A 12,969-nucleotide genomic window follows, 5' to 3' on the forward strand; every position below is an offset into this window, starting at 1 on the left:
CAAGATTCTTGCAAAGCATCTAATTCTACCTGAAAGGGATTCACTTTCTTATTGCAACAAAACTGGAGTTCCACAGCAAATACCTGAACAATTTACAGCACATGAGAAGTTAAATAAGTAAATTATCTTGGAAGGCAGCTTTTGTGTAATGATGATCTGTAAATACAGGAAATCAGTAAAAAAAAAAAAGAGATGACCACATCCAAGTAGGAAGGCAAATGTACATTCTGTATGTATTAGGTGCATATTTACAGCCAATGGTTTCTTTTACAGAAGAGTTTTGAAACAAGTCTTGAGTGCAATAGATTAGATTAGTAAGGACTACAAAGCTCCTTTAGCATATACAGAGACAAGTATATGTGAAAAACTGCATTTTATACAATTTTTTCAGTGAAAGCATATATTAAGATACACCGCAACGAAAGCTTGCTTCTTGTCAGGCTTGTGTAAGAAAGAAGAAAATAAAGGAAATTTCCACTACTGAAGAACACCCTTGCATTATCCTGTTCCCCTCTATTTAACAGTCAAGTGGGTTTTGTTTCTACAAGCCCATTGCTTATATGGTAGCCTGCAATAAGAAAAACATGAGTTTGAATATGATAATTCTTGATTTGGTGGTCTATCATTCTCTTATAGCAACAGTATGAGTCATGCCCCCCCCCTTTTGAAAAATAAATACTGACATTTTGAGGTTGGAGGTCCTCAGAAGTGTATGAACCTAGCGCTACTCCCTCCTAGCCTCACCAAGCTTACGTCATTACAAGTTCCTTGCTTTTTTATTTTTAGACCCAGAAATACATATAGTACTACATTATTAATAATTCAATTGTATGTCTGGGCAAAATAGCACATATGTAGGAGATATCTGCCATACATACTTATTTCCTCATGTTTTATCCATTTAAAAACAATGCAAGTACAGAACAATACCTGTTGACCCTGAAAAACAATCCGTGAGCTCCTAATGTTCTGTGTACTTTGCCTGTGCTGCTCTAAAATCTCAAGCAGTGTTAACAAGTTCTCTTCGTTGGACTACAAACAACCTCTGCATAGGTTACAGGGATGAAGAGACTGTAAGGTGTTCTGTGGGCCATATCAGGAGTGGGAGGGTTTCAGCTTCAGAGGCAGTGCCCTCAAGCCAGAAAGCAATGGACAGGATGAGATCTGGCCAGGTGCTGATTGACAAACTACAAACTTGTGAATCAGCAGTGACAATTCTGATAGCCATGCCCTTTGCAACATGTCTAATCTCATTGCAGTGCAAGCAGCCACAGCTTACATGAGGGTGACAATACTTCTAAATTCAGCAGCAGCAGTGTTTTCATTCTTTCACAGGAGACAACATGAGATGGAATTCACTGATAGAAAGAACATGTTTGTAAGACTTTGCAGGGGGCCCAAGGGAAAACTGTAAAGTCCTGTACACACGATCGGTTCGTCTGATGAAAATGGACCGTTTTCATCGGACAAACCGATCGTGTGTGGGCCCCATCGGTGAAAAAAAATAGAACGCTTTAAAATTTTCCTATGGATAAAAAACTGATAGAAAAATGATCATCTGTCTGGAACTCCATCAGTCAAAAGTCAACGCACGCTTAGAATCAAGTCAACGCATGCTCGGAAGCATTGAACTTCATTTTTCTCTGCACGTCGTAGTGTTTTACGTCACCGCGTTGGACACGGTCGGATTTTTGACTGATGGTGTGTAGGCAAGACTGATGAAAGTCAGCTTCATCGGATATCCGATGAAAAAATCCATCGGATTAGATTCCATCAGATATCCGATCGTGTGTACAGGGCATAAGTTCAGATACCTTTTATAAATAGGTGTTGCAGCACATATATATTTTTTTATTTGAAGGCCATAGTTCTACTTTAAGCAGAGCAAGAGGAGTTAAACCATTATAGTGTGGGTCCTACATTTTGGGGAGATTTCAGTCTTAAAGCTGAAATTGAATTAGCTTATATTTTGCCTCCCTGGTTCTTTACTCCACCTTCCTCATCAACATGCTAACCTTTCTTTTTTTAATGACGTCCTTTATTTCAGACCCAATTACATCATCACTGGATCTCTGTACATTTCTGTAGATTATGGCTGGTGGGAGGGGCCAGCAGGCTTCCTTCCTCAGTACTCTTTGCAAGAGCTGTGGGACTTGATGCTAAGCCTTCATGAGTAAAATTACTGAGATCCAATGAATTAAAGGATGGGGCTAGGGGCAGTAAGGCAGGCCATACATGGTTGAAATGGGCAGGCTGAAGTTGATCGATAAACTTGGGTACAACCAGCATGCTGTTTATTTTACTAGGGAGATAAGAAATAAATGATGCTGGACATTCTCCAGCCAGGAAATAAGGTGGGCTCTACCTGACTTGCTGCAGCTCACACTTTAGCAGAGTAAGCTATTTCAGTTCAGGAAAGGAGCACAACAATGTGTACAACTGTGTAAGGCTGAAGGCTGGAGTTCATCTTCAATGTAGAAAAACACTGCATTATCCTATCAGAGTTATTAGTTGACAGAACACTGGTAGCAAAGAAGCAGTAAATCACTCATGATTTTGGTGTCTTGTCAACCAACAATGGTAATCAAAAAGAACAATGGAATGGATGGAGATAAGCTGAGCATAGACAGTTATTTTTTTAACTAATTGATTCCTCTTCCCCAACCCAACCCCCCCCCCCCCCCCACAACCACCCAGTCAAGTGGCTGCAGCGACTGATTGACAACAGTTTTCCACCATGTCCATTTTTCAGAAGTTGAATTAACGACTGACTTTTGTTGAACAGGGAACTATTTGAAGATTGGTCAGTTCCCTACTGAACTGGCTGAATTTTGATCCATCAATGCCCATCTTGGTCATTGTGACATCTGTGCCCTACTTGAATCCGAACATAGGCAGAATACTATTAGTGAAAAAAACCTGCAGGAGTAACTGACCACTGTAGCACATACCAGTGTAAACAAGATAAGATATAAGCAGTAAACCATATCAAAATCCCACGGAACACTGATTATTGGTTGGGGTACAGTAATAAAGCCTGGTACACACTACTATTTTTTTCCGAACAACCCAGCAGGTTGAACGGAAAAAATTCAGCTCTGGTCGGAGCCGCTATACTAACTATGCAAAGTTAGTATATTGATCTTCCCCGCTGAGTTATTGTGTTGTGACAGGGGGATGCCGCCCCAAGGAACACTCTGATCAACACATGGCTGAGAGCAATTATTGGGAGGCGGTGGGCTGCTGGACAGACCAACATACACACGGGCCAAATGTTGGCTGTTTTTATTTCAACCGGCAAATGTTTCCCGACATTTGGCCCAATGCTTACCCGGCTTAATGGTGAGATTCTCACCTTGCCCATGTGTAAGGGGTTATTTAAAATGTTATTTGTATTTAAATACAATACACCTGACTGCTTTTTTTCTTGTCAGCAATAAAACAAAATACACCTCAGTTTTTAGACCATGGTTACATTCAGTGATTGCTAGCACTTTAATTATCACTGCTATTAACATAAAAAAGCAGAATGTTAATGCTCTTTGATCTCTCTGCATGTTTTCTATCTTGTATATAATGGCATTAAAGATTTATTGTTTTTAACCCTAAACAAATTACGAAAAGTATAGCTATCTTTTCACCAGCACACTTTGGTCCTTTGAAATAACTATTTAAATTGCAATTCTATTTTGTTTCGTAAGAGCAATAGCAATCCTTTGAAGTGCTGTATCTGATACCAGCCAATCAGAATTCACACTTAGTTGCTATGGGTTACTTCAATGTACATTACTATTGCTCTTTACACCGCCTTATTAAACAATCCTAAGTTAAATTTCACCATTTGGTACTTTTCATTACCAAGGGCAATTTGATGCCCTAAAACAGATTGTTCTTACATGCCACCACTTTTGTCACAAATCCAAAAAATATATTAACATATTTTAGATAAACTTGGCAAACCGCTCTGCCTGATGCAAACAGTATACATTTCTTTTGTCCTAATGTTCCTCTTTCCTAATATAAGTCTACCACTTAGGACTGACTAAATAACCCCTTGAGTCCCCCCCCCCCCCCCCCCCGAGTCATTTTATTATGGCACAAGGATAAAGGCTATTTATCCCAGCACTGTTTTAAAACATTGCCCGGTCTCAGTGGCTTCTGGAACTGCCGGATATCAGTTACATCTGGGGTTTAGCACTAAGCCTGGGAGCTCAAATAATCAGCTCCATGGCTTCTGATGCTTTTACAAATTGCTTTTGTGTTTATATTTGCTGTAGAAGCAAATTTAAATATAATGCTTCCTTGTTGTGGCAGGAACAGAGCCTTTTCAGTGCCTCCTTGCAGCAATAGATCACTGTTATAGTGAACTATTGCTGGCCTATTACATTATTAGAAATGGTCAGGTCTCCACTGAACAGATCCAGACCCCCTTCCTCAGGAAAAAAAAAGAGAGAGAGAGAGAGATCCCAAAATTAATTCTCATGTTGCAACAATGATGTTTGATGATCTGGATAACATTTGCATTCAGCAAGCATCAGTTGCTCACATAAGTCATTGTTGTGCCAACATGTGTCCTGGTAAATCAGATTTTTATCTCCTAATGTTAAGCTAGCAATAATTGTAAACCAGTTCCCCCCTGCATGTGTCACAATGTAGCACTGAAAGGGGAATTAAGCTCTCTTTAACGAAAATGTTTATGTTCACTTTGAGCTTTACCAGTCCACCACATTACATAAAAGTCACACTATTGTGACATCCCTTGGATCAGTAGACTGTTGATTATATATAGGATTAGGGTAAAAATATGGGGGTGAGCAAATGCATGTACAGTAAATGTTGAATTGAGAAAAATTATAGGAAAATGCATTTTTTCGGAGGCACAAGTGTCCCCTCTCTCCTGGCTTTTTCATCTTGGCGATGGAGCCCTTTGCAATAACTCGAATAGGACTAACAGTGGGCTTTATGCAGACGATGTGCTACCCTGCATTTATGATGCCCAAATGTCACTGCCGTTTGCTTTTCATAACCTTGGCAAATTTTCCAGCATCAGAGTTAAATCCACTTTCTTACCCTCGGACCTCCAGGCCAGAAGTGGTTGAAAACTTATTTTCCTCTTCAGTTGGCGCAACAGTTAACAGTTGTTCTAAATTGATTATACCCTTCCATGTTAAAAAAAAAAAAAAAAAAAAAATTCAACCGCTGCTGTATATTAATATACAGTATACCAACTCTTCTAACGAAACAAAAAAGTGTATACACTACTGAAGAACACACCTCAATAAACACATTAGTGTCAAAAACATTCAGATTAAAGCCTGAGGTTTAGGGAAGCAATGGCCCTAACACAAGATCATTTTATAGACACATAGAAAAGTGAGAGCAAAATAAAACCGAGTAGCCCATCGAGTCTGTCAGTCAGTTTTTTTTTTTTTCATTAACTTTGTTTTCTGACTATAGATCTATGTTAATCCCAAGCATGTTTGAAGCCATTTACTATTGACTGTCTCACTACCTCTTTATAAAATATGCCAGGGTTTTTTAACCACTTGCCGTCGCCGCACCGTCGATATACGTCCACAAGGTGGCTCTCCTAGGCGAGATCACGTTATATGACGTCCTGCCTATTAGCCGCCACTAGGGGCGCACGCGTGCCGCCGGAGGCGCGCGCGCGCGCCCCCCGCTCGCCCCCGACTCCCGTGCGTGTGCCCGGCGGGCGCGATCGCCGCCGGGCACACGCGATCGCTCGGTACAGAGCGGGGAACGGGAGCTGTGTGTGTAAACACACAGCTCTCGTTCCTGTCAGCAGGGGAAATGCTGATTTTCTGTTCATACAATGTATGAACAGAAGATCAGTGTTTCCCCTAGTGAGGCCCCCCCCCCCCCCCCCCCCACAGTAAGAACACACCCAGGCATACTTAACCCCTTCCCCGCCCCCTAGTGTTAACCCCTTCACTGCCAGTGGAATTTTTATAGTAATCTAATGCATTTTTATAGCACTGATCGCTATAAAAATGCCAATGGTCCCAAAAATGTGTCAAAAATGTCCGAAGTGTCCGCCATAATGTCGCAATACCGAAAAAAAAATCGCTGATCGCCGCCATTACTAGTAAAAAAAAATATTAATAAAAATGCCATAAAAATACCCCCTATTTTGTAAACGCTATAACTTTTGCGCAAACCAATCAATAAACGCTTATTGCGATTTTTTTTAACGAAAAATATGTCGAAGAATACGTATCGGCCTAAACTGAGGAAAAAAAATGTTTTTTTATATATTTTTGGGGGATATTTATTACAGCAAAAAGTAAAAAATATTCATTTTTTTCAAAATTGTCGTTCTATTTTTGTTTATAGCGCAAAAAATAAAAAACGCAGAGGTGATCAAATACCACCAAAAGAAAGCTCTATTTGTGGGAAAAAAAGGACGCCAATTTTGTTTGGGAGCCACGTCGCACGACCGCACAATTGTCTGTTAAAGCGACGCAGTCCCGAATCGCAAAAAGTACTCTGGTCTTTGGGCAGCAATATGGTCCGGGGGGTAAGTGGTTAAAAGTAGAGAAAGTTGCCATATTTTATTAAATGAGCTTGTGCTAGGGCCGTTGCTTCCCAAAACCCTGAGATTTATTTATAGAAAGGCCCCTAATTTTGGGGATAGGATAATACAGAGTTATTGATCCACTAAGGAGAAGATTTACTTTGACTCAAATGTTTTTTTTGCTTGTGGAATGAGTAGTGGAAATAGGAATAGAACAAATATGAGAAAAACCTTCTCATACACACAGACTGGACAACAGTTTGATATTAAGAGTTTTGTTTCAGGCGTATTAACTCATGTCACATATGTTTTGGAGTGTCCTGCAGTAAAAACCTTTACATAGGAGGATCTCAGAACATATACACAATATCATAGTTTATCCTTACATTACAGAGAAGTACATATCAGGGGCCCTCTTCATTACAATTTTGGGGAGTGGAAAAATGTTAGGATGCATTGGAGAGGGATTAATAAGGTAAGATGTATATCCCAGAAAGTGGCAAAAAAATATTTTTTAATTTGCAAACATTGAAACCCAAAGGTCTAAATTCTGGATCTTCCATAATGCATATGTTCTGATATAACTTCGTCTTTCGGGTGTTTTTGATAGTAATTTGTTGTTTATTGGGATTTGAGGATTTTATTTTTGTTCTTCAGCATTATATGACATTTTTTTGTTTAGTTTAGTTACCAGACTATATGCATCACTAAGGATTTCAAGTGCTATGTGGATCTCAACCTCAACACTCTAAAGCCCCGTACACACGATCGGAATTTCTGATTGAAAAAGTCAAACACTTTTTCCATCGAAAATTCTGACCGTGTGTATGCTCCATCTGACTTTTTTCCAAAGAATTCCATCGGAGTTTAGATAGAGAACATGTTCTCTTTTACTCCGATGGAATTCCGATGTGAGTTTGGCCAGGGAAAAGCCTGATCGTGTGTACGGGGCATAATCCACCAATTCTCTACTAAGGGTGAGCGCTCGTCCTCTCTGCCCTGTTGGAGGTCAAAAGAACCAACCTCGTTAGAATAAAAAATGTTAACCTTAATTTGTTCACATATTTAGCCCTTCCCCTATCTGGATAACTAAAAAAAAAATTCCACAAAACAGACAGTGTACCTTCTTCATTTATGTGGGCAAAAAGCTCTCACTAACCTACAAATAACCACAGCCGAAGAGGGCCTGGACAAATGACCACAGCCAAAGAGGGCCTGGCCCTACGCAACCTACTATGTTACTCTATAGCTTCACTTACGGTCACCATTAGGTGGTAGCACAGCTTACCTGCAGACATTCCTATGGTGGAATAGAAGGTAACTATACTCAGAACCTCTCAGAGCCTAAAAGCCTGGGTGTTTAACCATTTTCCAACTATTGTAGCTTTACTGCTACAGGGCAGCGGCTGTGCGTAGGCTCATGTGTATATGTACACGTGATCCTGCACGTTTGGGGGTTAAAAAACAAGACAAACTATCAGTTGTTAGGGGTGCTAAATGAATGAAATGCTGATAGCCATTACAGAGAAAATCTACAAGTATATACGTTATACGTAATACAATGATGTAAATAGGGCAAAGCAAACCTTGCATAGGTGTGAAAGTTACATTAAAGTAAAAACTACTTTTAAGATAAACTTTAGTGATAACTCAAAAATTTCCCCAATTGCATATACCCCAAAATATGTTCTAATGATTAATTTACCTTTAAAGAGTTAATATCGTATTTTCTGGATTTGTGGTGAATGTGATGAAATAATAAAAACTTTCTGTTTTAAGACTGCAGTGTTATATAATATATTAATCCCAATTATAGTGACATGGCCAACACGTGCCAAAAAGTTCTTCTTTTTGGCCCCACACCATAAATACTTACTTATACAGTATTTCTTGTAAGACAAGCACCTGATTTTGTACCCAATATTACTTCAAAGACTTGCATACACTGTATCATAAAAACACGTTATGAAGTTGTCGGGGGATATTTACATTTTTAGCAAATTAAAAGACAGTCTTTTATAAAACCACAATTGCTCTACAGAACACTTGCATCCACTTAAAGTACAGAGGTGGTGATGTGGAAAAATTAAATTCAAGGCTGCATCCATGGTTAAAAAAACAACCTACTAACATGGCATATTGTTCTTTTTGTGTCTGCCTAGTTTCTGTTCACTCAGTCTCTTGTTGGAACATTTGCAGCAGATGCTAACATTGTATCTGAGCAGCACATGGTCAGGCACCAAAAATACTGCAAGCTTCAGAGCAGCAGCAGGTCAACAACCCAAATGATTAGTTTGCTCCTAATTTTGGTAAACAGCAACCGTAATTCCACTAAATAAAATAAAAAAAAAACTAACAATCCACTCTGGTCAGAGCAAACTTTTCATCCTGTTGGTTAAAAGAGCCATGTTATTGGGCATTGCTGGTTAAACTACTAGATGAGCCGCTCAATCCATTTTCAGCCTTTTGAAGAGTTCTGACGGCACTTGGAACCTGTAATCCTGTGTACAATGTGATCCCACCACACCATGCCTGGAAACAAAATAAACAAATACAAGAACTTAGCTATAATGATTGAATGTTCACTAGACACACTAAATTTAATATGTGATGCAGAGCTCTAAAACACGTGTATCTAAACCCAAAAACAAATGTAATATATTGCAGCTTACCAGTCCTTTCATGTGATGGCTATAACTAAATGCTTTAACGGTATACAGTATTTAACAAATTAGAAGTTAGCTAATATGAGGAGTTTATTGTTAGGTTTAAAAATTTAAAAACTGAACTGAAAACTGGTCACAAGAGTGCAGAACTAACTTCACTCTTGTGATCCATATAGCCAAAAAAGAATAATCAGTAGAAGTAAGGGTAGCTGACTTCTAGAAGAACTGCACTTTGCTAGACTGAGCAGGAGGAATAAAAATGTAAGAATAGTTTTCATACAGGCTACTCATCCTCCTTTACAACATTACCGCTTTTGACATGAGCCTTCCATTAGGAAAAAAAAAAACTAGAATAACTTCCAAAAGAATCCTGCAGTCATGGCAAATGTTCAGATCTTGTTGTATTGTCACTCCAGTACAAATTGAGCATATCACTGTATACTTGCCAGAGTTCTGTCAAGAAGCGAGTAGTGAGCGGTATCTTTTTATGTTTGTTCTTAGAAAGTTTTATATCTTTTATGTTGGTCTTAGAGTCGGTTCACACTAGGGCGACACGACTTCCAGAGGCGACTCTGTCACGACTTGAGCATGAACCACAGGGCGATCTAGGGCGATTTACAACACGACTTGAAGTCGTCTCCAGGACAGGAGACTTTCCAGTGGCCAATAAAACAATCAGCTCTGGGAGAGGGAGGGGGGCAGGAGAGGTTTGCCTGAGAAATGTATGTTATCTTCCTGGAAAATCGCTTCAGTTAAAGCGGATCTCCACTCTAAAGTGGAGTCCCGCTGATCGGAACCCTCCCCCCCTCCGGTGTCACATTTGACACCTTTCAGGGGGGAGGGGGGTGCAGATACCTTTCTACAGACAGGTATCTGCACCCACTTCCGGCCCTACGATACGGGCAAAGGACGGGTTTTTTTTCCCCTTCCCGTCCGTCCCCCGTTGTATGCTGGGAACACTCGGCTCCCAGCACACAGCGGGAGCCAATCGGCGGGCGCAGCGCGACTCGCGCATGCGCCGTAGGGAACCGGGCAGTGAAGCCGGAGCGCTTCACTTCCTGGTTCCCTCACCGTGGATGGAGGGGGGAGCAGCAGGGTGACGAGCGATCGGCTCGTCATCTGCTGCGATCACCGCTGGACTCCAGGACAGGTAAGTGTCCTTATATTAAAAGTCAGCAGCTGCAGTATTTGTAGCTGCTGGCTTTTAATATATTTGTTTAGTGGCACATCCGCTTTAAGACAGTGATCAGACTTGGAGGCGACTTCCATTGAAATCAATGGGTACAAATCGCCTACAAGTCGGATTGAAGTAGTACAGGAACCTCTTCTGAAGTCAGAGCGACTTGAGTAGTGTGCATTAACACCGCTCCCATTCACTTCCATTGTTTTTCTCTACAGCGCGACTTGGAACGACTTGAGGCGACCTCAAGTCGGATCCCAAGTCGCCCCAGTGTGAACCGACTCTTACTTTAACTATGACTCTTGGTTTATATGGAGAGTTGCAAGGATAAATATTTTACTTATGTTATATAATGAACAAAAAGAAAATGTAATCGTGCTACGTTTTATACTTACCATAAATGCAGGAACAACTGGCTGTGTAAATTTTGTTTTAAAACTATGAAGTAATTGCTTTGTTTCAGAATTATAAAATGAAAGTTGACCTGTGAAGAAAAAAATTATCACTGGTGTAAACAGAATAAATCCACTGAACAATAAATATAACAAAGCCAATTTAAAGTAAAAAAATGGTGCAGCTAGGAAATAACTGCTTTGCAATAACAGGCAATATTGCAGTGAAATTATAAAAAGTAATTCTGGTGTGAAATAAATCCGATTTAGGTTCTAGTGCTCTATTTATAGCATTTAATAAAACACATAAGAAATTAAAGCAAAGTTTATGTTAAACAATAATAGAGCAGTATAGCATTAGTGAAGCAGTATAGCATTAGTGAAGCATTAGTATTGTATAATTAGCTTTTTTCTGAATACACAGTTAAAATACATACATTATGTTTACTGCTTTAACTACCAAATTATTTATAATTTTGTCTCCCATTCTTGGAATCTATAAACCTCTGCTAGTCGGTAAGGGCATTAAGAGGTACTTACTGGTTTACCATAGCTCAATATTGGCTCAGCTGCCTTTTAACTACACAGAGGTGATAATGACGATTTACTGTTCAATGCCCAATGAAGAGGTGGAGAGGTGACATAAGAAGGTTAATGGCTGAACCAGAAAGATGAATTGCTTGATCAGGAACGATATGTAAATCACAGGATTGGCTGCACAGATTTACAATTTCTTTGACAGGTAAAATGTATTTTAGCTGTGCATTTAGGTGTTTGCCTTGAGTTTTGCCTTAATAGTTACAGTATGTGTAATTAGTAAAAAATAAATAAAGAAGCTGTATCCCTACTAAACCTGTATTGTGAATGCCATTCGGATAAATGGCTGTACATTACAGTGGATATAAAAAGTCTACACACCCCTGTTTTAAATGATGTAAAACAATTAGACAAAGATAAATCATTTCAGAACTTTTCCCACCTTTAATGTGACCTATAAACTGTACAACTCAGCTGAACAACAAACTAAAATCTTTTAGGTGGAGAGAAGTAAAAATAAAACAAATAAAATAATAATGTTTGTCTAAAGCCCTGTACACACGATCAGTCCATCCGATGAGAACGGTCTGATGGACCATTTTCATTGGTTAAACGATGAAGCTGACTGATGGTCAGTCGTGCCTACACACCATCGGTTAAAAAAACGATCGTGTCAGAACGCGGTGACGTAAAACACAACGACGTGCTGAAAAAAAAGTTCAATGCTTCCAAGCATGTGTCGACTTGATTCTGAGCATGCGTGGATTTTGTTAAATTTAAAACAAGATTGCTTTTTTTTAACCTATGGATAATTAACCGATGGGGCCCACACACGATCGGTTTGGTCCGATGAAAACGGTCCATCAGACCGTTCGCATCGGTTTGACCGATCGTGTGTACGCGGCATAAGGCTCCATTCACACCAATTAATTGTTTCATGCTTATTGCAGAACTGCAGGGCATTTTTTTTAACATGGTTTCCTATGGAACATGTTCACATCAATGTATTTTTGTGCCTCTGCGTTTTTGGAAAGGATCAGGGACTATTTTAAATGCAAAAACTGTGCTTTTTTTGCTTTTTTTGGTTCAATAGTTTTCAATGGAGAAGCTTCAGAAAAGAATGTAGTTCTAGCTAGATTCAGGAAGACTTACGCTGGCGTATATACAGATATGCAGCGTAAGTGTACAGATGCGCCGTCGTATCTATGCGCCTTATTCTCAATACTAGATACGCCTGAATTCTCGCTTAATACGACCGACGTAAGTCTTCTACGCCGTCGTATCTTGGGTGCATATTTACACTGGCTGATAGGGGCGCTTCCGTTGATTTACGCGTCGAATATGTAAATGACCTAGATACGCCGATTCACGAACGTACTTACGCCCGTCGCTGTAATCTACGTCGTTTACGTAAGGCGTTTTTCCGGTGTAAAGATAAACCACCAAATAGCTGGTCTAAGTCATGTTAGGGTATGGACGTCGGAACTGGTGTCGGATTTTACGTCGTTTACGCAAGTCGTACGTGAATGGGGCTGGGCGTAGGTTACGTTCACGTCGTTGCCATTGAGCTGTCGTATCTTAGGGCGTAAATTCGACGCGATTCTGAGCATGCGCCGTTCGTTCGGGAATTCATTAACATGGGGTCACGGCTAATTTTAA

General features: G+C 39.9%; 1 protein-coding gene across 9 annotated transcripts in view; it reads right to left on the reverse strand.

Moving 5' to 3' along the window:
* Window positions 1-8,316: 8,316 nt before the first annotated feature.
* Window positions 8,317-12,969, reverse strand: part of FSD1L (fibronectin type III and SPRY domain containing 1 like) — a 99,852-nt gene continuing 95,199 nt past the window's right edge. For all 9 annotated transcript variants that reach the window (XM_040359299.1, XM_040359289.1, XM_040359280.1 and 6 more), the window contains 2 exons: window positions 10,777-10,865; window positions 8,317-9,067 (listed from right to left, as the gene is read on the reverse strand). In XM_040359299.1, coding sequence (XP_040215233.1) covers window positions 8,945-9,067; window positions 10,777-10,865 — 212 coding nt within the window. In that variant the 3' untranslated portion in view covers window positions 8,317-8,944. The remainder of the gene's footprint in view (window positions 9,068-10,776; window positions 10,866-12,969) is intronic.

This window comes from Rana temporaria, chromosome 1 (genome assembly GCF_905171775.1).
Source record: "Rana temporaria chromosome 1, aRanTem1.1, whole genome shotgun sequence".
In the NCBI taxonomy this organism is placed as follows: domain Eukaryota; kingdom Metazoa; phylum Chordata; class Amphibia; order Anura; family Ranidae; genus Rana; species Rana temporaria.